The 27853-nt window shown below is 34.4% G+C and overlaps 1 protein-coding gene across 3 annotated transcripts; it reads left to right on the top strand.

The window, feature by feature from the left end:
- The first annotated feature begins 24355 nt into the window (after positions 1 to 24355).
- LOC120166947 (GTP-binding protein At2g22870-like) lies at positions 24356 to 27853 on the top strand. 3 transcript variants are annotated; one of them, XM_039176098.1, is made up of 4 exons: positions 24356 to 24449; positions 24534 to 24579; positions 27305 to 27467; positions 27558 to 27853. In XM_039176098.1, exons 1-4 carry the CDS (start codon positions 24440 to 24442, stop codon positions 27657 to 27659), a joined length of 321 nt encoding a protein of 106 aa, XP_039032029.1. In that variant the 5' UTR covers positions 24356 to 24439; the 3' UTR covers positions 27660 to 27853. The 3 variants fall into 3 exon arrangements, 2 of the variants coding, with proteins under 2 accessions (XP_039032029.1, XP_039032030.1); XM_039176099.1 differs by lacking the exons at positions 24356 to 24449; positions 24534 to 24579 and adding exons at positions 25798 to 25997; positions 26764 to 26795; XR_005519990.1 differs by lacking the exons at positions 24356 to 24449; positions 24534 to 24579 and adding an exon at positions 26916 to 26953.

Genomic DNA, 27853 nt, shown 5'->3' with positions numbered 1-27853 from the left:
GCATTCGATAAGTTTAGGCCATATCTCATAGGAACTAAAGTAATTGTGCATACATATCACTCAGCCATTAAATACTTGATCAATAAAATAGATGCAAAGCCTAGGCTAATTAGATGGATATTATTACTACAAGAGTTCAATTTAAAGGTTAATGATAGAAATGGTACAGAAAACCAAGTAGCAGATCATTTGTCTATACTATATAACAAAATTAGTTGTCATGACATAACAGAGATTCAAGGGGATTTCCTTGATGAGAAAATTTTATTTGTCATGGTCATGCCGTGTTATGCTGTCATAGTCAACTTTTTTGTTAGTGGTATTGTGCCTCTAGATTTATCTAGCCAAGGCCAAAAAAAGTTTTGGCACGATGTGCGACATTACTACTGGGATGAACTGTTCCTATTCAAGCAATGTGGAGACCAAATAATCAGAAGATGTGTCCCAGAAGAAGAGCACAAAGAAATACTACTTCAATGTCACTCATCACCATATGGAGGACATTTTGGTAGGATGAGAATAGCGGCGAAGGTTCTTCAATCTGGTTTTTATTGGCCAACCTTGTTCAAAATGCACACAAATTCTACAAATCATGTGATAGATGCCAACGAATAGGGAACATATCAAAAAGATATGAGATGCCAAGGAAAAGTATTCTGGAGGTTGAACTTTTCGATGTATGGGGGAGAGATTTCATGGAACCCTTTCCCACATCTTTTGGTAATCTATACATACTCTTAGTAGTGGACTATGTGTCCAAATGGGTAGAAGCAATAGCAACACTGAAAAATGATTCTAAGACGTCATGAAATTCTTGCACAAGAACATATTCACACGTTTTGGAATGCCACGAGGTATCATCAGTGATGAAGGCACACACTTAAACAACAAATTAATTGCCAAGGCGCTGAAACAATATGGAGTGCGACAACGGATAGCTATGGCATATCACCCCCAAACTAATGGACAAGTCGAAGTATCTAATCGGGAAATCAAACAGATACTTGAGAAAGTTTTCAATCCAAGCCGAAAGGACTGGTCGCCAAAGCTAGATGAAGCATTATGGGCTTATCGCACATCGTTTAAGACACCGCTATGAATGTCCCCATTCAAACTCGTTTACGGTAAAGAATGCCATTTGCCTGTGGAAAGCGAACATAAAGCTTATTGGGCCATCAAGAAATTAAACATGGATGCTCAGCTCGCTGGAGAAAGAAGACTCTTGGAACTAAACGAAGTGGATGAATTCAGAGCCCACGCTTACAAAATTGCCCACCTATACAAAAAAATGAAATGTTGGCATGTTAGAAAAATATTGCCTAGGCAATTTTATTCTAGACAACTAGTACTGCTCTATAATTCACGACTCAAATTATTCTCAGGCAAGCTAAAATCACGATGGTCAGGACCATTCATCGTACATCAAGTCCATGACAATGGAGCAATAGAAATCAAGAACTGAAATGATGGATCCATTTTCAAAGTAAACGTGCACAGACTAAAGGAATAGAAATTAGCACCAGTCATGTGCGAAAAATCGACATCAATAGCATATGATGACCAAGAATTTGCCTTACTTACCTGAATAAAATTCGTTGCCTAGGCAACGAAAATATGAATTTTGTACATAAATAAATTAAGTTATTTTATGCACTAAGTATCTATTTTACTTTATTCTATTTATTTATTGTAGGGATACAAGGTACACCTAGAAGCATGGGGTGAGAACTTACACATGAAAGGTAAAGAAACCCAAGAGCAAAAGAGGTTTTGGCGGTAATTGTAAAGAGGGAAACTATCTTTTCCACACTTTACGTCCAATCAAATATTTAGCATTCAATTCCATATCTTTTCCCCTTTCGTTTTGACCAAATTGCCCCAAAGAAACCACCATTAACTTTCCAAAAAAACTAACTTCAACTCCATCTTCATCATCGTGCATCATTTTCCCTCCTTAAAAAAATTTTTCCTTCAAAAATTTCCCCCATCGCCGCCACGAAACACACTGTACCAACGAATATCATAGCCAAATCAAAGAAAAACCCAGCTCCAACACCAGGCTTTGAGCATTTCCAAACAGCCGAAGCCGAGGCACGATTCAAGAACCTCCAAAAATGGCAAGTGTATTTGAAGGATGGTTTTATTTTTCCATCGAAAAATGAAGAACCATTCGGACCAGAAGTGATGGATGTGGTTTGAAAACACAACTGGGAGAAGTTTTCTCAACACCCTAAAGTCGTAGCACCAACAATGGTTAGATAATTTTATGCCCATCCCGAAGACCCATCCCAATACATTGTTTATGTCAGGGGGAAACTCCTTCGATTTTCCCCTTCAGTACTCAACAAATATTTCAATTTGGGGAAAGTATAGGATCAGCATAAGAGGTTTATGGCTAAGGCATACCAAGAGACTTACAGTGAAGTACTCAAATACCTTTGTTTCGGGAGGGCTAAATTCAAGGGAAATATGCCAACGAGGAAACTGGTCGATCACCGAGCGCTTAAACCGGTGGTGAAATTGTGGATTCATTTTCTCAGTGGCAAGCTAATGCCAACCTCCCACAACACGATCGTGCTAGTTAAAAGATTGATGCTATTACATTCAATAATCTATGGGCAAGCGATCAACGTTAGAGAACTTATCTTCGAGCAAATCCATGAATGTGCCAAAAGAAACCGAGGTAATCTCTTATTTCCTAACTTGATAACTGCTCTGTACAGGAAAAAGAAGTTCACCGAGGAACCATTTGAGGAGTTCATCAAATCCAATGAGGGAATCACCAAGAAGAAAGTGCCAGAGATAATGAGCTTTGATTACAATGCCCTGTATGAAGGTCTGGAGAGAGGATCAAAATCTATTATCGTGGCTAGAATGGCAGCAGTGGTCACGTACACGCGAGAAACTCGTGATAAGATCGAGCGTATGGAGAATCACATGGAGATCTTCTTTGGGTACGTCAAGGCACGGGATGCACAACTCAACACCTTTTTCAAGGATCTGCTCCCAATCACAAACGAAGACCAGCCACCCTTCCCCGATGTCATCCTAAAACACACTGCTAGTGGCAGTACATTCAATGCCTTGACACAGAATGTTCCCCCAGACGTTCCCCCACTAACCACTCATGTCTCGCCCACACCAGAGGAAGGTCACGGTGACACAGATGAATTCCTCAACTCCTCCTTCTTCTCCACTTCCAAAAGAACTCAAGAGATTCCACCCAATTTCTTTATCGATGAAGATTGCGCTCCAGCCTTGACTCAACCTGAGCAAGCACCAGTACAGTCCCCCGTCCGTCAAGCAACACCAGTTCCTGAAATAGCTCAAAACCAAACTCCAGTTCTTTTATAACCCACTCAAGCTGAAGACCAACAAACACCAGCACGAGCCCCGAGCACAAAGCAACGCATCAAGCAAACGGCGGGCAGTGTCCTTTAGCCATTCCCCTCGACGATTGTAGTAGTAGATTCGGGATCAGAGAGTCTCCCTCCTCCAAAATGATACAAAACGCGAGAATCCAATCAAGCCACGCCACCACAGTAAGATCGCATTTTAATTTTTTTAGCATTTGCATATAGATACATGTAGTTTAGTTTTTCATGCATTGAGGACAATGCATCCCTCAAGTTTGGGGGAGGTATTGTAACACACTTTGTTAAAAAGCAATTAATGATAGCTAGTAAAAATTTTTGGTTGACATGAAATAAGCATGTTAAGCCTATTGTTTGGAATGGATTAGGGATGTTGGATGATGAATGCATAATTTGATTACCTAGGCCAGAATTATTTTTAAGACTATCGAAAGAAAAGAACTAACCCTAGGTCTGATTCTTTGAAAAATTATAAACACGATTGTAGGTTGTATCTGCTTAAGGTAATCAGTAAAAATTTTGAGGAAAGAACTCTCTGCTTGCTGAGACATCAAAAAATTTTAAGGTTAAGGTCGAACTCCCTAGTATTTAAAACTTGAAGAATAAAAGGGACACTACTCTATGTAATGGTAAAACCAGAAAACTCCATAAAAAATTAAGAGTTGGTGAGGCATATGAGTGAATGAAAGTAGTCACAGGATGACCCTACCTGACTAATTTGGGTGTGGAAGGTATACTCCCTTTCACCTAGAGTGTGGGAGGGTAGGTGTGATGAGCCTGACTCCCAAAAAAAGTTGATAAATAACTAGGAGTGGAAACTAAGCCTGACAAATAATTTGACGCCTTGATAAAAGAGAAGCACTTACTTGAAGTTTTATAATTACTTTAATGCATAGACTGATTACAATCACGCACACACAATAGCAAAGGATCCTGACTATGGAAGGTACTTGACTGATATGGCAGTTAAACATGTTGAGGCCAAACCTTTGATGAGGGCTGAAATCTTAAACCACATTATTTTCTTAATACTGCTTTTCCATGACAATCTTAATTTTTTTTCTAGCCACTTTCCATTGCTTGTGGACAAGCAATATCTTAAGTTTGGGGTATGATAACTCCATAAAAAGACTTAATTCTAGTTTTTTTTGCTTAAGTTATTGATCGTCTAAACAAAGTATGCACAACATATTAGTTGCATTTAGTTACATTTAGGTTATATTTGTTTGTGGTGGATAAGTTTTTCTTTGGCAAAATTTATTTGGTTTGACTGATACTGCCGAGGAGAAAGGGTTTATGTGGATTGTGTATGTGCAGGAAATTTACTAAGGAAGAACATTTCAGTCACAAAAAAGTAATTCGCAAGGGCTAATGGAATAGAGAGGATAAAGAATGTGAGGAGCAGATTTATCTAGCAACTACCTATGTCATATGCTAGCTGTACAACTTTCCTCACGTGCAAGCAAGCCCTCAAGATTCTGACAACAGCCAGTCGTCTTTCCTTTTTTAGCCTAGATAAGAAAATAACTGATATTTGGGGAATCTCCACTTACGCGAAACCCTAGGAGATCTTCCTTATAAATACTCAGCCACAACCGCCAAAAGCCAAAAAAAGAAGTTAGAAGAGCTTTAACTGAAGCGTGAGTGAGCAACTGCAGTGCTTCCCCACCGTTTACCAACCAACCGTCCTTGGTGTCCTCTATAGCCAGGATATAGTAGAGCGGCGATCAGGCCTCGAGAGAGGTTGGCCGCCAGGGCAAGCATGGTGTTGATGAGAATTGTCATGACAGAGCCCCCGGTTTTGGAAGTCGTTTTTCCTTTGTTCTTACTTTCTTTACATGTTTGGGGTTGTATTAAAATGATAATACTTTTGTAGACTTTTTGATAACACCATGAATTGTCTTACCTGGTGTTAATCTTTGTGTTGCCTAAATAATTATTTTATGTTTTATGAATGACAAATTATGATTTTGATCATGATTATTTTGTTCATTGTTTAAATATTTTGCCTTGACACTGTAAGTGCTTCGAGAGATTACCTAGGGTCTTGGTGAAACACGTCTTGACATTGTAAGAGCATCGAGAGATTGTCGTTTGTCTAGATATTGATTCTTAGATTCGAGAGAATTAAGATAGATCTATGTGAACAATAGAATAGATCCGGGATGGTGATGTTCTAACTTGTACCTTAGAGATAAGGAGAGGGTTTTAATTAATTAAAAGGGATAGACGCTAAACTAGGATAGACAATGATTATAGTTTATGCTGAGAGCTATTGCTACAACAACAATCTGACAAACCAAGGGTTGTAGTTTATGCTGAGAGGTATTGCTACAAAAATAGTCTGACAAACAAGGGTTGTAATTAATGCTGAGTAGTATTGCCATAACAACTGTCTAAGAATACTCAGTAATCATGTTGGGCAGCTTAGGCATATCATAATAAGTCATTCTAGACATAGAAGAATTGCTTGTCATAACTAAAGATTAGCATGAGTGCTCTGTGATAAGTCTGAATATGTGAGGTGCTTTTAAATATATTTGAATCAACATTTAACTTTGCTATATTTTAATTCGATAGTTTTGCATATTTATTTTGTCTCGACCAAACTTTTCTACAACCATACTTTATAATATTTCCTTGTTTTGCTTTATTACTAATAGTTTTCTAGTTTGACAACATTCCAGGAATTAGCTTATGACATCTAGTTCTGGCTGTGGTGAAGCTTAAAAATACTCGACCAATCCCTGAGGAGATGATAACTCACTTACCCTATATTATTTGATTTGATTATGTATACTTGCACAGAATTGCTTGCCTTAGCATATACATTTATAAGCGATCATGATTCAATCAGGAGACCTCCGATGAAGAAGAAAGAATGAGATATCAACAACATCAACACCTTTAGTACCAACAAAAGTGTTACGATCTCCAAGTCAAAACCAACTGCAGTTGCACCATCAGGTACTTTTAGACAAGATGTGAGGGAACCAATGAGGGAAAATGAGTATTTCGAGCCGATTCATATTGACATACAAGGAAATCTACCATCAGCTTTTTGACACACATATGGTGTCACAATTCCCAGTAAAACCACTAAAGCCCCCATACCCCAAGTGGTATGATGAAAATGCACATTATAAGTATCATCGTGGTGTCACGAGGCATGCTATAGAAAACTACCTCACCTTTAAGAGGATCGTTCAAAGGATGCGTAATATGAACTGGATTCATTTTAATAATTCAGAATCACCTAACATTGTACAAACCCTTTGCCTAACCACCAAGAAAGTGGGGTTAATACAATTATCGAGGAGACGGATAAGAAAGTTAAAAAAAAGTGTTTCTGAAATAAAGTCTCCTCTAACCTGGGTATGGAGCCAGATGGTAAGGGAATGATTTCTTGCACCATATTCTAGTATACCGAAATACGAATGTGGTAATCATTACTGTTATAACAATGAAGAAAGACATGAGGTACGAGAATGTTCTGAATTTAAAGCCTTGATCTAGCTAATGATGGAAAGGAAGGAGCATGAATTTTATAAGGAAGATAAGGACTCTCCAGAAGTCGATATGTGTGCTACTGGAGATTTATCTAATAAAGGATTCAGCACGATATGTCCTTTAATATTCACTCTAAAGGTAAATAAGGTAATAACGACACCAATACATTTTCCCTATAAAGAAACAAACAAGTGCCTTGGAAGTATGAATGTCAAGTAAGCTCTTTGAAGGAAGATGTTAATGAAGTGGGGCATACTATTGAGAAATACCACTCCCAAGTCTAACTTACCCCATAGGCCACTCGAACCATTCAAAGGAAATGTACTTGTAGTAAATGAGCCAATAAAAGAAGAAGAGGTTGTGAAGTTCTTAAATTTTCTAAAACACAGTGAGTACAACATTGTGGAATAATTACATAGCCTGCCAGCGTGTATTTTAATGTTGGCATTGTTGTTAAGTTTGGAGACACACAGAAAGGCACTTTTTAAGGTCCTAAATCAGGTATTTGTGCCAAAACACATACCAGTAAATAAGATGGATCGTCTGGTTAACAATATCCAAGCTGATAATCTCATCTCATTCTCTAATGATGAGATTTCGTCCAGAGGAAGAGGTCTAGCTAAAGCATTACACATCACCACTCATTGTAAAGGGCATGCTTTGCCAAGCATATTAATTGAAAATGGCTCAGCCCTTAATGTAATGCCTTTGGTTACTCTGAAAAGGCTACCAATGGATACCTCCCATATGAGAACGTATCAGAGCGTGGTTTGAGCATTTGATGGGAAAAAGAGAGAAGTACTCGAAAAAATTGAGGTATCATTGACCATTGGACTCGCCACTTATAACATAGAGTTCCTAGTGATGGACGTATGCATTCTTGCAACAATCTTTTAGGAAGGCCATGGATCCATCAAGCTGGGGAGTACCATCAACACTGCACCAGAGAGTCAAGTTTGTTATAAATGGAACTCTCATAATCATTAATGCTGAAGAGGATATAGTGGCGAGTGTGACCATAAATTCCCCTTACATAGATGTGAATGAGGAGGATTTAGAGTTTTTGTTCCGCTCTCTGGACTTTTTAATGCCACATTTGTGGCTGAAGCAGGTAAGATTTCTAAACCCAAACTCTCAGAATGCACCAAGATAGAAATCAAACAGACTTTGGGAAGAGGTGTAAAGATATGGAGGGGGTTTGGGAAATATCTACAATGAAGAATTATACCCATTTTTTTGTTACCAAGGTAGATCAGTTTGGGCTCAGATTTCAGCCTAGTCATCAACAAAGAATTAACGAAATTCAAAAATGCCAAGAAAGAAGAATGACAAGATTGACTGGGAAGAAATTCAAGGGGAGTCGATGTCTTTTCCTCATTTTCATAGTACATTCAAGTTTGGTGGTTATGCCTTTAAGGAAAAAACAATGATGGCCTTACCTGATTTAGAAGAAGCTTTGAAAGACTTGAGCATCAATGTTATAACACATGATGACACTGAGGACGTTGATAGATCTGGAATCCGTCCATTACCATCGGGGTTCGTGCTTAACAACTGCACGGCTGAATAATTACCTATGGTTTTCAAATCTCTTTCAGAGTAATACTAAAACTTTCCCTATTTGCCTATACCTGGGGCAATATGTGATCTTTTATAAGGGTTAATGAATTGTTTTTATTTATATTTCAATAAAAGATGTAATTTTTCTTTCCGGCAAACATTTCTTTTTTCTTTATCTTATTTCCTTTCTTTCTTATATGATTTTATTTCCTTTCTTCATTCTATGTGGGATATTTTTCTCTCACATATACATATTTTTTTCTCCTTGCCCTTTCAGGTCTTTGGATCTTCATGATGTGGAAAATAACGATTCTGACCTGGAGGTGGATTTTGAGCAGTTCAAGTGTCTTGGGGAAATTGATGAATGTGACCACGAAGAGGAGTGTGACTTACCTTATGAGTTATTAAGAATGGTTGAGAGAAAAAACAAACAAATATTGCCCCATAAGGAGAAAATCAAAGTTATGAATTTGGGCACTGAATATGAAAGGAAATAAGTTAAAATTTACACAACTATTTCTTCTGAAGCAAGGCAAGACTTGATAGACTTGCTTCAGGAGTACAAAGGCATGTTTGCATGGTCGTACCAAGACATGCATGGGTTAGACACATATATGGTGGTTCACAAACTTTTAATAAAGCCATAATGCAAACCTATACAATAGAAGCTAATGAGGATGAGAACATAAATGCTCTTTAAATAAAAGAAGTCAAGAAGCAATTTGATGTTGGTTGTCTTCAAGTGGCCAAATATCCGGAGTGGGTATCTAACATAGTTTCAGTACCAATGAAGGATGGAAAGGTGTGCATGTGTGTCGACTACCGAGACCTCAATAAAGCATGTCCTAAAGATAACTTCCCTTTACCATATATAGACACTTTGGAGAAGGCCACATTCATGGACTGATTCTCATGATACAATCAGATTGAGATGCATCCAAATGACATGGAGAAGACGACATTCGTCACTATGTGGGGGACATTTTGTTACAAGGTAATGCCCTTCGGATTAAAGAATGTAGGGGCAACATACCAAATAGCCATGGTAACCTTGTTTCACAACATGATGCATAAAGAAATCAAAGTTTATGTTTATGACATGATTGTCAAAGCACAAAATAAAGATGAACACATCGAGAATCTGAGGAAACTCTTCCAAAGACTAAGAAAATTCGAATTAAATTTGAATCCAAACAAGTGCATCTTCGAAGTAACATCTAGAAAGTTGTTGGGCTTCATTATTAGTAGAAAATGCATTAAGGTTGATCCAGATAAAGTCAAAGCTATCCAGAATCTACCTCCCCCACAAACACAAGAAGAAGATTGACGTTTTCTGGGTAGATTAAATTACATTACTCGGTTCATATCCTAGTTGACATACAAATGTGATCCAATTGTTCGTCTTCTTCGAAAGAATAACTCTAAAACATGGGATGAGGATTGTCAGATCGTTTTCGAAAAAATAAAAGAGTATTTGTCTCGCACTCCTATTCTAATCTCCCATACCAAGCAAACCTTTGCTCCTTTATCTCTCTATATTTAAGAGAAAAGAAAGACCCATTTACTACTTGAGTAAGAAGTTCACCAACTGTGAAGCCAGATATCCACCCATTGAAAACGTTTGTTGCGCTCTAGTCCGGGTCACATGAAGACTCAAACAATACATGTTATACCAAACCACTTGGTTAATTTCCAAGTTGGATCCGTTTAAATTCATTATGGGCATGCTTGCTCTCTCTGGAAGGTTATCCCAATGGCAAATGCTATTATCTGAATTTGACATTGAATATGTGAGCCAAAAGGCTATAAAGGTATGTGTCATATCTGACGTTTTAGCAAGCAGAACGTCTAAAAACTATGAACCATTAGAATTTGATTTCCAAGATAAAGACTTGATGGCCGTATCTTCAGAAGAAGCATGTTGAGTTAATCGATCGATTAATCAGCCAAGAGGGGGTTAATTGGCAATAAAATTTTGGTGGAAGCTTTTGCAGAAAATTGAAAATATTTGCACAGCGATTTAGAGTGGTTTGACTTTCTTAACCAAAGTTTACATCCAATACCTTAGCTATCCACACTAAGTACTTTCCAACAAATTCACTATTTTTTCTTTATTTTGAGGACAAAGAATAAGCTTATAACTCCCTCAAGAATTATACCCCAAATTCTTGAGAACACTCTCTCCCAAAGAGAAGAATACAAATTTCACAAACTTACAGAAAAACCTCTCAAGTTAGATTGTTTACACAATTCTAGAATAAGAAAATAACAATCAAAGATGAATACAATTGAGCACAAAATGTGTTCTTGAAAGCAAAATGAATATTGAAGGAAAATTGGCTTGAATTTTACAAACTTGATGTTTGATGCTTTCTCTCTTGATTCTTTCTTAATTTTTGTTGATCAATGGCTCCTAAGCTTGTTTAAATACACCTTGGATCACTTCTGAACGTTAGGGATCATTGGTGAAGTCAATAAAGTTGTTATGGTGTAATTATCATTTAAAAAATCTGTTGGGAGCGTAGGTATATCGGTACACTCTCAAGGTGTATCGGTACACTCAGTGTAAAATTCAAATATTCCGACCGTTAGTTGACCTAGTGTATCAGTACATCCAAGTGTATAGGTACACTAATTACATTCAATGTTTATCGGAGCCAGGAGTGTATTGATACATCGGCTGTGTATCGGTACACTAATTACATTCGAAATATGGGGTGTATCAATACATCCCTTTGTAAAAAAAATTGGCTCGAGTAAGGTTCGAAATACTTTGTTAAAATTGTTTCAAAAATATTTCAAGATTAAAACACAATTTTACACTTAAGTAAGGATTAAAATTAACATTTGAAAATTTGGAGTAATATTTTTGATATTCGAATAATTTTCTCGAATATTAATTTTGAAATCGAATATAAAATCTTAAAATTCAATAGTACTTTATTTATTATATTGAAACATCAAAATGTTTTCAACAATCTCCCCTTTTTGATATAACAAATCATTTAAGAAATTTTAAGATTTTCTTTGAAAATAATTTTGAAATCAATTTTGAAAATTACTCCCACTTACTTTATTCTCCCCTTTTTGTTAAATCAATAAGACTCTATAAAATGTTTTTAAACAAGTATTTAAGAAAAATAGCCAATTGATTTAAATAGATATAACTTAAGCTGCTAAGATCACAATCAAGAGAATTTTAAGCCATTAGTCTATAATCAATATTAAAAAACAATGTGAAATCGTAATTGGTCATATTTAACTAAGATGTAAATAATGCAAAAATTAATGAAGACAATATAAATATGAAGTTCAAATTAAATATTAAAACCAGTCAAACAAAACTATCCAAACATCCATAACACACAAATCCAAAAACATTCAAAATGTTTTAACAATAAGTTCTAATTTCAATAACCAAGAAAACTAATCAAAGAAAAGGTCTAATCATCCATAGGTGGATCGGGAGGAGGAAAATGTGCTCGCATTGCATCCATATTGAGCGTAAGCGCATGTAATCGTTCATTCATAGCTTCGTTGTTAGCTCGCATCTCCCGTCGAATCTCTAATTTTTGAGCCCCCATAGAGGTTAAATGGGACTCTATAGATGTAAACCTCATATCAAACATCTCCAAAAACGATCGAAAGTATGGAGGCATTTGATCCTCTTACTGGACCGGCTCGTCCTCGGGTACGTGATCATCAATATCTCGCATAAGATCTTCAAGCTCAAGATCATCAGCAGCAGCTGGTGTCGGTGTTGCTCGTGAAGAACTAGCACCCAGTGTTTTCTCGGTTGATTGAACCCATTGATCTTTTTCCCCGGACCATCCCGATTTCTTCAAGGTTGTGAAATTTATTGGGTTCTTAAGAGGGATGGCTACATCAAGCTGGACCCTAAGATTGGATTTGATAAACAAAATACTTAGAAGACAACCGTAAACTAAGGTTTCTACATATTTGGAGGGAATGTTGTTTAAGGTTTCCACTAGTTCAAGAAAAATGATTTGTGGTAGATTTATTTTCTTTTTATTTTAGATACAATGTATCCACCAATGGTGTAGTACTCTAAGCGTAGAATATCTACCTCCAGATGGTCTAAACTACCAAGAGATTATTAAGTGAAGAAAACGCTCGTGATGAGTTAACAATGTACTTGCACTAGCCTTGGCTTTATAAGGAGTAGCCAAAATTTCTCTTTCGTTATCTAAACCAAAGGTGTTAGTGATTTTGTCGGATTCAATATAAATGAATTGACTTAAGAGATAAGATCGAATCCCTACGGTGGTAATTCGAGACCCATTTTGGACACAAACCGCATTGGAATAGAAAATGCGGATGAGTTGGTGATAAATGATAGGTTTAAGCTGAAAAAGTTTATCAAATTTCCAAGATTTAAGGGTAGAAAGATATTGAAATTTCATATCGACCATAGCTTGGATTGAGGGGATACGCTATTCTCGGATTTTATATGACTCGAATAAGTTAACAAACCTATGGTAGAGGTCTTCTCGATGGCCAAGTTTGTTAAAACATGAATTTAGGATAGTCATTTCGGGAGCGTTTGGGTTTGGATTTTGAGGTGGAATAAGAGGTCGGATTTGTGGTTGGTTTGACCGACTAGACGATGACCTAGGGCGTTTAGAATAAGACATGGTTTTTAATTGGAATGGTTAAGGGTACCTACAATTTTAAAACATATGTATGCAGCACAATCAATCCCAAAACTCAATATGAGTTCGCAATATTCAATGTTCTCTAAAATAATATCCTAATGGGTAAAATTTTGAAAAACTATTTTGAAAACAATGTTTGAAAATTATAATACGTATTGTTTTCATGAAAACAGATAATTAAATCAAAAACAACAATTTAAAATAAAATCATTTTTTTATTTCAAAAATTAAGAAAATTTTTGAAAAATATTGTTTTTGATGAAATTAGCTATAGATAATAGTTCTAGACTACAATCTAATAAATGCTCTATATCTAATTCAACCTAGAACTAAATAAAACTAGTCCTAAGTTTAAAAATCAATAAAATAGAGTTTTAGAAAAATTACCTTGAAAAATTAGGATTGAGTGGAATGTAGTGATGTTTGCACGAATTTGTTGAGTGTAGCAGGATTATAAGTTGAAGAACGAACTAAATCCGACTTGAAACGATGATTTTTGGCAAAAATAGAGATTTGGGTATATTGAGAGCAAAACGGCGGGAGTGTTTTGGTTGATATGTTTTGGCAAAACATGTTATTTTAGGGATTTAAAGCCTAAAACCCGATAGGTGTATCAGTACACTCCTGAGTGTATCGATAAACATTCAAGGAATGTATCGGTACACATTTATATTGTATCGATACATAGCGAGGATGTATCGGTACATAGGTATCGATACACTTTGCACAAAAATGCCAAAAATATATTTTTAACCACTTAGAATGCTAAATTAATTAGCCCTAGCGGTATTGGCAACTCATATTTCAAAAATTAACTATGTTCAATCAATCAAATCAATCTTTAAATTTTATTTGAACATATAATTAATTTTCACTAAAGATCATAAACTCCCCCTAACTATTAGCAAAGAATGCAATCAAAAGTGTTATTTTTATAAGCATTTTTCAATTATAATTAAAAGTTCTAAAATTAATTTAAACACTAAGTCAAGGTAGGTTTGTCAAACCTAATTCTCTCCTAAGTGTCCAAAATCTCTCTTTTTCTAAAGGTTTTGTAAAAATGTCATCTATTTGATGCAAAGTATTAACAAATTCTATAACTAATCTCCTTTAGTGTCATGATCTCTAATGAAATGATGTCTAATTTCAATGTGCTTAGTTCTAGATTGTTGGATGTGATTTTTAGTGAGACAGATAGCACTAGTATTGTCACACTTGATAGGTATGGTACCAACTTCAATTTCATAATCTAAAAGTTGTTGTTTCATCCATAAAACTTGTGCGTAACAACTACTGGCTGAAATGTATTCCACTTTAGTGGTAGATAATGCAACACTATTTTGTTTCTTTTAAAACCATGAAATCAACATATTTCCTAGGAATTGAAAAGTATCGGAGGTGCTTTTCCTATCTATTTTGCATCCTCCATAATCCACATTAGAGAAGGCATGCAAGCTAAAGCTGGAGTCTCTAGGATACCAAAGTCCTAAACTAGGAATGTCCTTAAGGTTTCTAAAGATTCTCTTAATGGCTTTTAGATGTGATTCTTTAGGACATGATTGAAATCTAACACATAAGCAAACACTAAACATAATGCTCGGTCTACTTGTGGTTAGATAAAGCAAAGAGCCAATCATATACCTATAAAGTTTAACCTCTACACATTTACCTCCTTCATCTTTGTCAAGCTTTGTAGATGAGCTCATTAGAGTGGCTTGGTGTTTCACATCTTCCAATCCAAACTTTTTGAGCATATCCTTGACGTATTTTGCTTGATTGATGAAGATGGCATCTTTTCTTTACTTGATTTGGAGTCCCAAGAAAAAATGAGAGCTCCCCCATCATGCTCATCTCAAATTCACTCTGCATTAGCTTAGAAAATTCTTGGCAAAGAGCATCATTAGTAGAACCAAATATTATATCATCAACATAAATTTGAACTACTAATAAATATTTACCTTTTTGCTTTAAAAACAATGTAGTGTCAACCTTCCCTTTTGAAAAACCTTTTTCGATTAAAAAGTTTGACAATATTTCATACCAAGCTCTAGGAGCTTGTTTTAAACAATAAAGATCTTTTTTCAATTTAAAAACATGATCTAGAAATTTTGAATCTTCAAAACTAGGAGGTTGTTCCACATACACTTCTTCTTTTATAAAACCATTTAAAAATGCACTTTTAACATCCATTTGATATAATTTAAATTCATTGAAACATGCAAATGTTAATAACATTCTTATTGCTTCTATCCTAGCAACGGGAGCGTATGTTTCATCATAGTCTATGCCCTCTTCTTGAGTATAGCCTTGAGCAACAAGTATAGCGTAGTTAATCGATCAATGAATCGGCTAAGAGGGGTGAATTGACAATAAAAATTTCAGTGGAAGCTTTTGCAAAAAATTGAAAATATTTGCACAGCAATTTAGAGTGGTTCGACTTTCTCAACCAAAGTCTACGTCCACTAACTTAGTTATCCACACTAAGGATTTTGCAACAAATTCACTAATTTGTTCTTTCTTTTGAGGACAAAGAGTAACCTTACAACTCCCTCAAGAATTATAACCCAAATTCTTGAGAACACTCTCTCCCAAAGAGAAGAATACAAATTTCGTAAACTTACAGAAAAACCTCTCAAGGTAGATTGTTTGCACAATTATAGAACAAGAAAATAACACTCAAAGATTAATACAATTGAGAACAAAATGTGTTCTTGAAAGCAAAATGAATATTGAAGGAAAATTGGCTTAAATTTTGCAAACTTGATGTTTGATGCTTTCTCTCTTGATTCTTTCTCAATTATTGTTGATCAATGGCTCATGAGCTTGTTTAAATACACCTTGGATCACTTCTGAATGTTGGGGATCATTGGTGAAGTCAATAGAGTCGTTATGGTGTAATTATCATTTAAAAATCTGTGTGGAGCGTAGGTGTATCGGTACACTCTCAAGGTATATCGGTACACTCAGTGTAAAATTCAAATATTTCGACCGTTAGTTGACCTAGTGTATCGGTACATCCCAGGTGTATTGGTACACTAATTACATTCGATGTTTCTCGGAGCCAGGAGTGTATTGAAACATCGACTGTATATCGGTACACTAATTACATTAGAAATATAGAGTGTATCGGTACATCCCTTTGTAAAAATTATTTTTTGCTCGAGTAAGGTTCGAAATACTTTGTTAAAATTGTTTCAAAAATATTTCAAGATTAAAACACAATTTTACACTTAAGTAATGATTAAAATTGACATTTAAAAACTTGGAGTAATATTTTTGATATTCGAATAATTTACTCGAATATTAATTTTGAAATCGAATATAAAATCTTAAAATTCAATAGTACTTTATTTGTTATATCGAAATATCAAAATGTTTTCAACAAAGCAAGTACTTCTACGTGTGATTCCTGGAAAATGTATTTCGATGATACATCAAACGCATTAGGGCATGACATTCAAGGCTGGTGGGGAATCCGACATGATGCCAATTCATATGCAGTCATACGAGTACCCGGCTCATTGTTATCAATTCGAAGAGGTAAAAGATAAAACACCATGGTACCACGATATTCTGCAATACATCAAAACCAAAGCTATCCGAAGGAAGCCACTGAGACTGACAAAAGAACGATCAGAATAATGGAAGGCAGATATGTTCTTGATGGAGAAGTCTTATACAAGAAAAGTCATGATCAAATCTTATTAAGATGTGTAGATGCAGAAGAGGCATAGATGATCTTAGAAGAGGTACATGACAGAGTGTGTGGAACTCATGCAAATGGGCATATGATGGCAAGACAAGTTATGTGATGCGGATACTTTTAGTCCACATTGGAAAGCATCAACTATGCTAAACGATGTCATAAGTGCCAAGTCAATAGGGATAAAATAAATGTCTCACCTCGTCCGCTTCATGCGATGACATCTTCGTGACCTTTTTCTATGTGGGCCATGGAAGTCATTGGACAAATCCATCCAAAAGCTTCAAACAATCATCAGTTCATTCTTGTGGCAATTGACTACTTTACCAAATGGGTGGAGGCTGCATCATACGCTAGTGTCACTCAGTCCACTATTTATAAATTCTTGAAAAAGGAGATCATATGTCAATATGGTTTACCATAAAAGATCATTACATATAATGCATCCAATTTAAACAACAAGATGATGGATGTCGCATGTGAACAATTAAATATAAATCATCTTTACTCTATTCTTATCGACCGAAGATGAACAGAGCAGTAGAGGCAGCAAAAAAATATCAAGAAAATGGTAGAGAAAATGATTGAGACATACAAAGACTGGCACGAAAAGATACCTTTCACCTTATTTGCCTACCGAACTTCGATGCAAACATCGACTGGGGTAACTCCCTTTTCATTAGCCTATGGAATTGAGGCTATGTTATCTATAGAGGTAGAAATCACGACACTCCGTTTTCAGTCAGAAGTAAAGTTGGATGATGCGCAATGGGCACAAACTCGATATGATCAACTGAACTTAATAGAAGAAAAGAGGTTGAAGGCCATTCACCATGGTCGACTATAGCAAAAATGAATGATCCGAGCACACGACAAGAAGGTGCGCACATGTGTATTCCATGAAGAGGATCTCATACTGAAAAAGATATGGCCTATCCAAAAAGACTTCAGAGGAAAGTGGATGCCAAATTGGGAAGGGCTTTATGTCGTGAAAAAGACCTTCTCCAGTAGAGCACTAATCCTGACCGAAATAGACGGGTCAGAACTACCTAATCCTGTAAACTCTGATGCATTCAAGAAATATTTCACTTAGGGTAAAACCCAAAAGGACGCTCTAAATTGAAAGAAAAAGGTTTAAAGTGAAAATCCGAAAGGGCGCTCTAAAAATAAAAATAGAAAAAGGTGGGTCCAAGATGAAAACTCGCAAAAGGCGTCTTGAAACCAAGAGAGGAGCCAAGTTGAAAACCCGAAAGGGAAACTTGGGTAATGATCTAGGATTCACGCACGGGAAAGTCATGGATCAAGACAATAAAGAGTCTGACATTCAAGTCTTCAGAAGACTTAGTAATTTGGGAGGAGTTTGGCACTCTTCCAAACGTTGTCACATCTTCGAAGTCCCTTATACAAAGGCTGCACTCAAAGTCATCTAACGGCGTACCAGTTCAAAAGAGTCCAAATTATCGAGATCTAGGGTATTTACTTGTATTTCTTTTATATCTTGACTTTTCAGAATGTTTGTCATGTATTCTTTTTTTTCATCATAAATAAATATGGTCATTTCTCTAGGAAAAAAATCAATTCCTTTCAAGCATCTTAGATTGAATTTAAATAAGAATAATTTATTTACTTTTGGAAAAGATAATTGCATATTACTGTACAAAGATTTTTTAGAGGTACAGGAATTTGGAACTTGATACTCGAAATAATGAAATGGGTATTAGTTCAAAACCCACCAAGGAATCAAAAGGCATTTACTAAAGTTCAGGAGTCATCAAAATAACAATTGATGACTTCTTTCTGAAACAAAAGTCCCAAAGAGGACATCAAATCGAAAACCTGTTGAGGGTCATGGAATCCAGAACCCAAAATCAAGAAAGTCAAGTTTGGCAAGAATCAAGAGCAATCAAGACCGATAGCAAGAGATTGGGATTTCTCTCTAAATCCTAAAATAACATATTTTGCATATGCATTTTAGGCATACATAAAGAATATTGCATCCATGAGCATCGCACATATGCATGATTTTGTAGATTGTTGTCATAGTCAATTTTCAACTTCACAAATGATATTGAACTCAAAGAACACTCAATATTAAAACAATACAGCTTATCCAAGTTGGATTTCAACTTCACAACAAAGGATATCCGGATTAAAACAAATATATTCAATTTGGACTCAATTTCACGATGAAGGAATCACCCACGATTTCAACTTCACAACGAAGGAGATCGTACACAATAGATTGACTTAACTTCACTGCGAAGGAGTCATCTGCAACAACGAGGAATTATCTCTCAAATAAGGTCATCTAGTCAAATTCCAACTTCACGACGAAGGGTATTAGGCTAGAAGGAGACAGCGAGGACTTACTGCCTAATCTAGGCATCAAGCTAGATTTTAACTTCACAACAAGGATGTCGTTCTCAAAAACATCTCAAGATCGACTCAACTTTACAACGAAGGAGTCACTCGTAATGCAGCTCAACAACAGAGAGTTGTCTTCTATTTTTAAGTCGATTTCAAATCTGCGACGGAATATATTCAATAAAAGAGTCGACTACAACATTGAGTCGGATTTTAAACTCAGAGATAGACAACCCCCACAGGAATAGGCTTGCTTTCAAGTCCATTTGCACCGAACGAAAATTTGTGTCTTTTTATCTTTGCTCTATTTTTGTTACACAATAATGGGTAAAGAGGGGCAGATATAGACACCTATTTTCATCTGGAACTTTAAGGGGCTTATTTATATGATAATATATATGATAAAATGTAGTATAGTTTTTGAAATTTTTTTTGAAAACATATAATATATAGTTTTTTAAAAAGTTTTTGAAAACATAAAATATATAGTTTTTAAAAAACAATTTTTGAAAGCGTATATAATATAGTTTTGAAAACATATTTTGAAATATATATATATAGTTTTTGAAAATATAATATATGTTATATAGTTTTAAAATAAATATATTATATTATATATATATATATATATATATATATATATATATATCATATATATCATATATATATATATATATATATATTATATATATCATATATATCATATCATATATATATATATATATATATATTATATATATATATATATATATTATATTATATTATATTATATTATATTATATTATATTATATATATATTATATTATATTATATTATATATATTATATATATTATATTATATTATATTATATTATATTATATTATATTATTATATTATATTATATATATTATATTATATTATATTATATTATATTATATTATTATATTATATTATATTATATTATATTATATTATTTATTTATTACTAATATTATTTTTTGGTTTTCTTTTTTTAGGTCCAAGTTCGGTCCAATAAAAGGGGTTCAAAGATCGAAGTCCAGAAACGGAACCCAATTGGGTAGCCTGACCCAACAGACCCGGTAAAAAATCAGAGGCTCAAGAAGTAAACCTAGGACATTAGGGTTTCATCATTAAGTCTAGCGCTGCACAAATAAGGGTCGTTAGATCGAGATGGAGATAAACAGCCAGAATCATAAGAGAACTAGGTTTTTTAACCCTAAAATATCATCACACCGTAATCGATCCTGGATCGTTGGATCTGCAACCAATCCAATGGCCAATATCAAATCCTAAAAGGTTCCAGAAGCTCGAGAGCCACCGATGACAGCGTGTGGGAATCACGCGCCGACGAGATTACCATTCAGCTAAGATTTTGGCGTTTAAAATGCAAAGAACGAAGCAACTCTGACTGAACCATCTGAAATCTATGGTCAAACATGAACCATGAATAACCTAAAAACAACCCCAAAGATCAGAGCAACTTGGATTGAACAATCTGAGATCTCCGGTCAAACAGGAACAACCAAGAAACGACCCCGAAATACTCAAAAATACCTTAAGATACTCAGAAACCACCATTGTCGGAGGGGTTATATAAACCCCACCAAGCCATCGAACCAAACACAACAAGAAATTAGAAATCCACCAAGAACACAGCAACAAAGATCAAAGTAACACAAAAAAATCAAAATACAAAAAATATCGAGCAACAAATATCACAAGGCAATCAAGCAAATCACAAGAAAAAACACTAAAAATATAAAAGGCATCAAGGTCGAGCGTTGGTCTCGGTTCGAAAAGGAGGAAAATCGTTAGTCGCCATCGAACGAGGGTAAGACCCAAGAGGTTTTTCTTAGATCTACTTTGATAGGGGTGTTGTTTGAGCGTTTTGGAGGCTTGTTTTGGGTTCAGGACGTTAAGAGGAAGCTTTGGGGTAGGCCTTTAGGTTTTCAGCCACCAGAGGCAGTGGCCGGGGTGGCGGTCCGAGCGGTTATGTCTCGTTGAGAAGGTGGTCGGCTATAGGCCGATCGATTTTGAGGGAGAGAGTTTGAGAGAGTTTTGAAGGTTTTTTAGGTTAAAAATGATTTTTTTTTGTTTTAAGGGCTATTTGTAGGGAGGGTCATTGTGCAATTATGAAATAGTTAAATTATTTTGCATTCCCTGCATATTTGATGCGTTATTCATTTTGGTCGCCTATTGTAAATTTTCCCTGGAATTTTAAATTAATTCAATTTAGTCCCTATTTTATTTTTTATATTTTTTACAATTTAACCCACTAACTTTTATTTTTCTCTTTGAAGTTTTCAATTAATTCAATTTGATTCTTGATTTTTAATTCTTTCCAATTTAATCTTTTTAATTTAAATTTTCTTTTTTATTTTAATTTTTTTACTTTATTCTAACCCTAATAATATTTCTTTACATTTATTCTTTTATCTTGTTTTATTTTATTATTTAACTTTAGTTTTAACTTTTTTAGGACAATTTTAATCGATCAAAGGTAAGTAATTTGGATCGAATTTTGAATTTTAATTTAACTTTTAATTTTAATAATTAAGACAACCGGGAAATTAAATTAGTACTGAAAGGGCAGTACAAAGGTGCTAATCCTTCATTAACTGTAATCGACTCCTGAATCAGACAAATTTCTGGTAAAAATACAGATCATGTAAAATGGTAAATTAAGGTATTCGATCAACCTAATCTTAAATGATCGGTGGCAGTTCCAACACATTAAATTCAAGTCGAAACCCAATTATGGGCCTACCCGAAGGACTGTTACAACAATAATATTATATTTCAAAGAATTTATTTCAAGGATAAAGTATTAATGAAAGCATAAATGAGTCAAATAATTGATGAGAATAAAGATTTTGTGAACAATTACAGTCAACAGACCAAAGTAAGTAAAATACAAAGTTAAGGGACTAAATTAAAAATATAGTACATTTTTAGCCAAAAAAAAAGGAATTGAAATTACATAGGTATTAAATAATGGTATGGGAGCATGTAGTTCAAATTTGGTCAAAATATACTTGAAATGAAGGATGAATTGAAGAAATAAGAAAACCATACTAGGTGAGGGACTACATTGAATAAATAGAAAAATTATTATCAAAAAGTGGAATTGAAACAATATAAGTATTCTATGATGGTTTAGGAGCATGTGGTTTAAATTTAATAAAAATATACTTAAAATGAATAAGGAAATTAGGAATTAAATTGTAGATTTATCAAAATACTCAATCAAACTTTCAATTTTTCAAATGATTCAAAACTTTTAAGTCTCAATTCGACTCGAACTTAAAAATCGACTCAATAATTTGAGTTGACTCAAATAAAGTGAAATTTTGCTCTCCTATCCAACATTTACTTAGATGTAATATTTTCCCCAAATTATTTTGAGTAATTTTAGTAAACATTGTGAATAGGATGGACATGAGTCGAGTTGGGTTGGGTTTTCGGTCAACCCGATCCGACCCAAAATTATACATCCTCCACTCGACCCAAAATTCGATCCGACTTTTCGAGATAAAATTCAAACTCAACCTAACCTTACCTGACATGAAATACGAAATAATACTTTTATTAGAAATATTATTTTTATTCAATAAAAATAGGAATTTAATTAAAAATAATAATATATAGAGGTGTATTATTGCAATTATCTCTAAATATATAAGGTAAAATTATTTTTTTTAAGGTCTAGTCGAATATTTTTCACCCTAAATCCGAACTCGACCCGACCAAAACTTAACTCGAATTTTTTTAGAAACTTAATCCAATAAGATTGTGTCGATTCAAAACCTGTCAAGTTCCAGTCTTGTACCTATCCTTAGTTGTGAAGGAATGTGCTCAGCGTAAAGGAAGAACTCGTCAAAACACCTCCGCCTCATACAGCATTATTTGCCTGCTCATTAAACAACCATAACTCCGTCCTTTTTTTGAGAGAAGAAAAAAAAATCAAAGAAACATGCCACGTCAAACAGCGAAGCCTGACAGCCATGAATGTTGGTGTGCTCCACGTGGTGATGAATGAGAGAGGTGGAGACACGTGTCTGACAACCTCGTACGTGGCTAATCATCATCGAGAGTCGTACTCTTTACTCCTACGTAAAAATGAAGGAACAAGCCCATTCTGTTGGAACTGATTTCACATTGGTTTGGTTCACCTGTTTGCATTTTCATGAAACCCTAAACCAACCAACAGAGAACAGAAAAAAAAGGTTTAGAATTTGATCAGAGGGTTTCCAAGTTTGGATAAATGTTGTCATTATTAAGGTAGTGTTTGGTTTTGCAGAGGTAAAAGGTCTGCGGACCACATCTGCAGGCATCTGCAACAGAAGAGGTGGACCAAAAGTCTGCAGTCTGCAAGAAGAAGATTGTTTGTTTTTTAACGTCTGCAGACTGCTAAAATGAACTGAAATATAAATAAACTGATTTTTTAAACTTAAAAGAGTTTTGCAATACTGAAATTTAAATAATTTTAGTTTTACAATACTTAAATTTAAATAATCTATACAACTACAATAATAAATTATTTAAAATAAATCAATCCATATTTTAAAATAAATCAATCCATACTAATAAATTATTTAAAATAAATCAATCCATATAACTACAATAATAAATAAATCCATATTTTAAAATAAATCAATTCATACAAATAAATTATTTAAAATAAATCAATCTATACTAATAAATTATTTAAAATAAATCAATTCATATTTTAAAATAAATCAATCTATACTAATAAATTATTTAAAATAAATCAATCCATATTTTAAAATAAATCAATTCATACTAATAAATTATTTAAAATAAATCAATCCATATTTTAAAATAAATTAATTCATACTAATAAATTATTTAAAATAAATCAATCCATGTTTTGATCTGAAAATTCAGAATTTTCTTTTCTTTTCTTTTCGTTTTATATTTATCCATGCAATGAAAATACCCAGAAATTCAGATTTTCTGTACCGACCATAATTAGAAATCAGAGTCATCGTTTTGGATTTTGTATCGATGATTACGTATCCTAGTTGGATTAGATTTTTCAAATAGATTTTAAATTCAAAGAAACAGCTGTCGTTTCATAATCCAGCCTTTCTTCTGCTTGCTTATAACTATTCCTTTTGTTTCATAAGTAGTCTCCCCAAGGAAGCAAACTAGAAAGGCTTTGAAGAAGATGGAGATTGTTTACCAGCCTTTTATTGATCCTGAGTTTGAATCCCTTGTTGAAAGAATCAATGCTCCAAGGTACTGCAATCTGCAAACAAACATTATAAACTCATCTTCTTCTTTTGTTTGGTTTGGTTTAATTCTTCAGTTTGGTGTTTGCAGAGTTTGTATCGATAACGACACATGCCAACGCTGCACAGTTGTTAAGGTTAGATTGATATGAACTAAACTTCATTTTTGGTTGATGTAAAGTACTCCTACCTTTTTAATTGATTATGGATCTAGGAAGAAAGCAAAAAACTGCATAAGTGAATCGCTTAAATAGATGATTTGATAGTAAATGTAAAGATGAAATGGTAGGTTATTTATGTTATGAGAAATGATAGCGGAAGTATGTTGTTATGGCTATGGTATGGGTGATGAAACAAAGGAAGATTGGTGAGGATAGTATCTTAGAAAAGACCAAAAAAGAACCAGTGATATAAAAGTAAAGACTCAGCCTTATAAATCTTTCTAAGGTAACAAGGACTTGGACCCACTATCTATAGTGAGATCAGAATCAAAAGTATCAAAAGAAAGGGATTGACGTCACAAGTAATTAAATTACTTGATAAGTCGATACAAATCACAAGGACTTAAGAAAGTAGAATAATCTCACTTTAAATTATAAGAAAGGTGTGTTTACAAATGAATAGGATTAGTCTATTTATATTTTGAAGGGACTTGGCCGAATGGATACATGGTCGTTCGGCCAGCCCTTTAGTCTCTCTAAAATGACATAATTAATTAATAAAAATCATGAAAACATAGGTGCTGGTTCAGTTGGAATGGGGAGTCTTAATCCTTGGCCGAATAGTGCTTGAATCCCTTCAAATTGGTGCCAATTTGGAGGAGAAATGATGCTTGACCGAATGATTATGTGGCCATTCATCTTGGATTTTTGTTGTTCCAACGATTTATTATTATATTATTATTATTATTATTATTATATTATTATTATTATTATTATTATTATTATTATTATTATTATTATTATTATTATTATTATTATTATTATTATTATTATTATTATTATTATTATTATTATTATTATTATTATTATTATTATTTTGCTGAATGGATGTTTTTAAGCATTTCAATAGTTGATAGGCAAGAGAAAGGATTGAACTCGCAGTGCACAATGCAACCTAAAAGATTCAAAAAAAAATCTCATGTTAGTTTGATTTTTGTGTATTTGCTACTGAAATGTTTGATTGTACTATTATTAACAAGCAATTAGGTAACTATTTGATTGTGGTTCCAATCTACAGTTAGATTGATTTTGGGATATATTTATGTTGATTCCCACGGATGGAGGCAGAATTTTATGTTAGGGGAGAAGCCGAACTTATAAAACTTTAGGGGATGAATTTATAAAATTTCATGTATTGGCAAATTAGCAATAATGAATCCAGGAATGATAGTTTCATTGGTAATTTCACAATCAGGAAAACAGCTATCAAATTATAGTTTGTTGTGCAAGTACAATTTGACTATGCCAATACTAGTTTAACATATAATTTTTACTATTCCGTTTATCTTATTCCAGCAACCAGAACCTGAACCTGATAGCTCAAAACATTGTCAATCTTGGTGTTCTTTTGGTCACTCATTCTGCTACTATTCTTTTTCTTTCGTCCGAGTGGCATTCTGATTCTCACTTATTATTGAAAGTGACCGTCAGGTGGCTGTATACTAGCTTAAGGATCCTTCATCTCTGGTTAATAGGTTCATCGTGCAAATCATAATGAATGTTGGATTATCCAGCATATATTGCGTGTGCAGAATACCTTTTGTATGGGGTGAGAACTTTGTTCTCTTTCACAAATAAATCTGCCCAGTATTAGCGTTTCTACAGCTTCCACAGGTGATGACTAAAGTGGTGGTTTACTCAACTACTTCTTTTAGTGTTGACTAGTTTGGCTCCCTAGGTTCTATAGAGAGATGCTTCTATTAGTGTCGTGGATTTGGTAGCATGGAATCTCAAGTTCAATTGCAGTGCGATGGTAGTCAAAATTTGTGCTTTGATCTTGGTTGCAGATTTGCTGGGCATTGTAGGTTTTTTGCTCCTTGTTCTCGATCCATAATAGTCTGTTCTGCTAGTTCTGGTGTGTTTTAGTTGCATTGTTAGTTTTGTTCTAGGGACCGATCCCTTGGTTTGGGTCTGTTTTGCATTTGTTTCTTATTGTAAGTCCTTGTATCGGATACTGGTAGATTGGTGTCTATTTTGGTTGTGTTTAATAAAATTTTGGGTACTCTTTTCCCCTTCCACCGTCTTGTTTGAGCTTAGGCTTCCAGATATGAGGGGGATTTTAATGAGGTCCTCCTTACCTTTAAATATATATATATATATATATGCATGCAAGATAAGTCTGCAAGTTTTAGGCACAGTTCCTGTTCATGTCTCTTCATGCTTCAACATCACTTACCAAACTGCAGTTATTGTATTTTTTGGAGTTTGGTACACAGTTTAGTTGTGAGGTTTGCAGATAGTTGGCTTATACAGTTTCCTGCACTCTAGGCACAAGTTGTTGAAGGGTATAGTTTTTAGTTCGGACTTTTGAGTTTTCCCTACAAACTTGTGTCGTTACTCTTCTGAACATTGTACTTTACGCGTAACAAATTCTTGGTAGTTATGTAAAACTGTCAAGTCCTCTGTTTTGCAACGTTGATAAGAACTAAATTAATCGGTTGATATATGTGGTTTTGAAATTGCTTTTCTTGTTGGTTAGCTAACACTGCTCATGAAGTCCGTTAATGATGACTACGGTTTATGCTTAATCCGTTATGCCGGAATTAAATGTTAATTTGTTATGCCTTCAATAAGATTTTGGTATCTGCAGGATGACATCTTGACATAGAATATAATCCTTCAAATGTTCATATATTTGCAGTTTTGCTAAAGCCTCAGATACTGCTAGAACAGATCGGTCTTCATTCACCAAAGGCTATTTTCTAAACAGAGAGACTCTGGTTGCTGTTCTACTTCTGATTGATGCGAGTGTCCCTCCTCGGAAGACCGATCTAGACTGCGCAAACTGGCTTGGACGCAACAATGTTTGCTTTATCCTTATGACAATCTTGATTTCACTTCCCTGGCTTTAAATTTAGCTGTTTCTGATTTGTTTCTGTTTGTTCCAATTTCAGATACCAATGACATTTGTGTTCACAAAGTGTGACAAAATGAAGGCAAGCAAAGGAAAAAGGCCTGATGAGAACATTAAGGATTTTCAAGAAGTGATTAGATAAAATTATAAGCAACATCCCCAATGGATCATGACTAGCAGTGTCACTGGTCTTGGCAGAGATGAGCTTCTCCTACATTTGTCACAACTAAGGAACTATTGGGATCAATAGTACTGGACTGGTTTACTAAGTTTAATGCACAAGTCAAAGCATATACAACTAATGAATAATTGGCTTAAATATATATTTGGTATCTA

Source organism: Hibiscus syriacus, unplaced genomic scaffold, assembly GCF_006381635.1.
Source record: "Hibiscus syriacus cultivar Baekdansim isolate YM2019G1 unplaced genomic scaffold, ASM638163v2 tig00111650_pilon, whole genome shotgun sequence".
NCBI classification, from domain to species: Eukaryota; Viridiplantae; Streptophyta; class Magnoliopsida; order Malvales; family Malvaceae; genus Hibiscus; species Hibiscus syriacus.
This window is presented reverse-complemented; position numbering and strand designations above follow the sequence as displayed.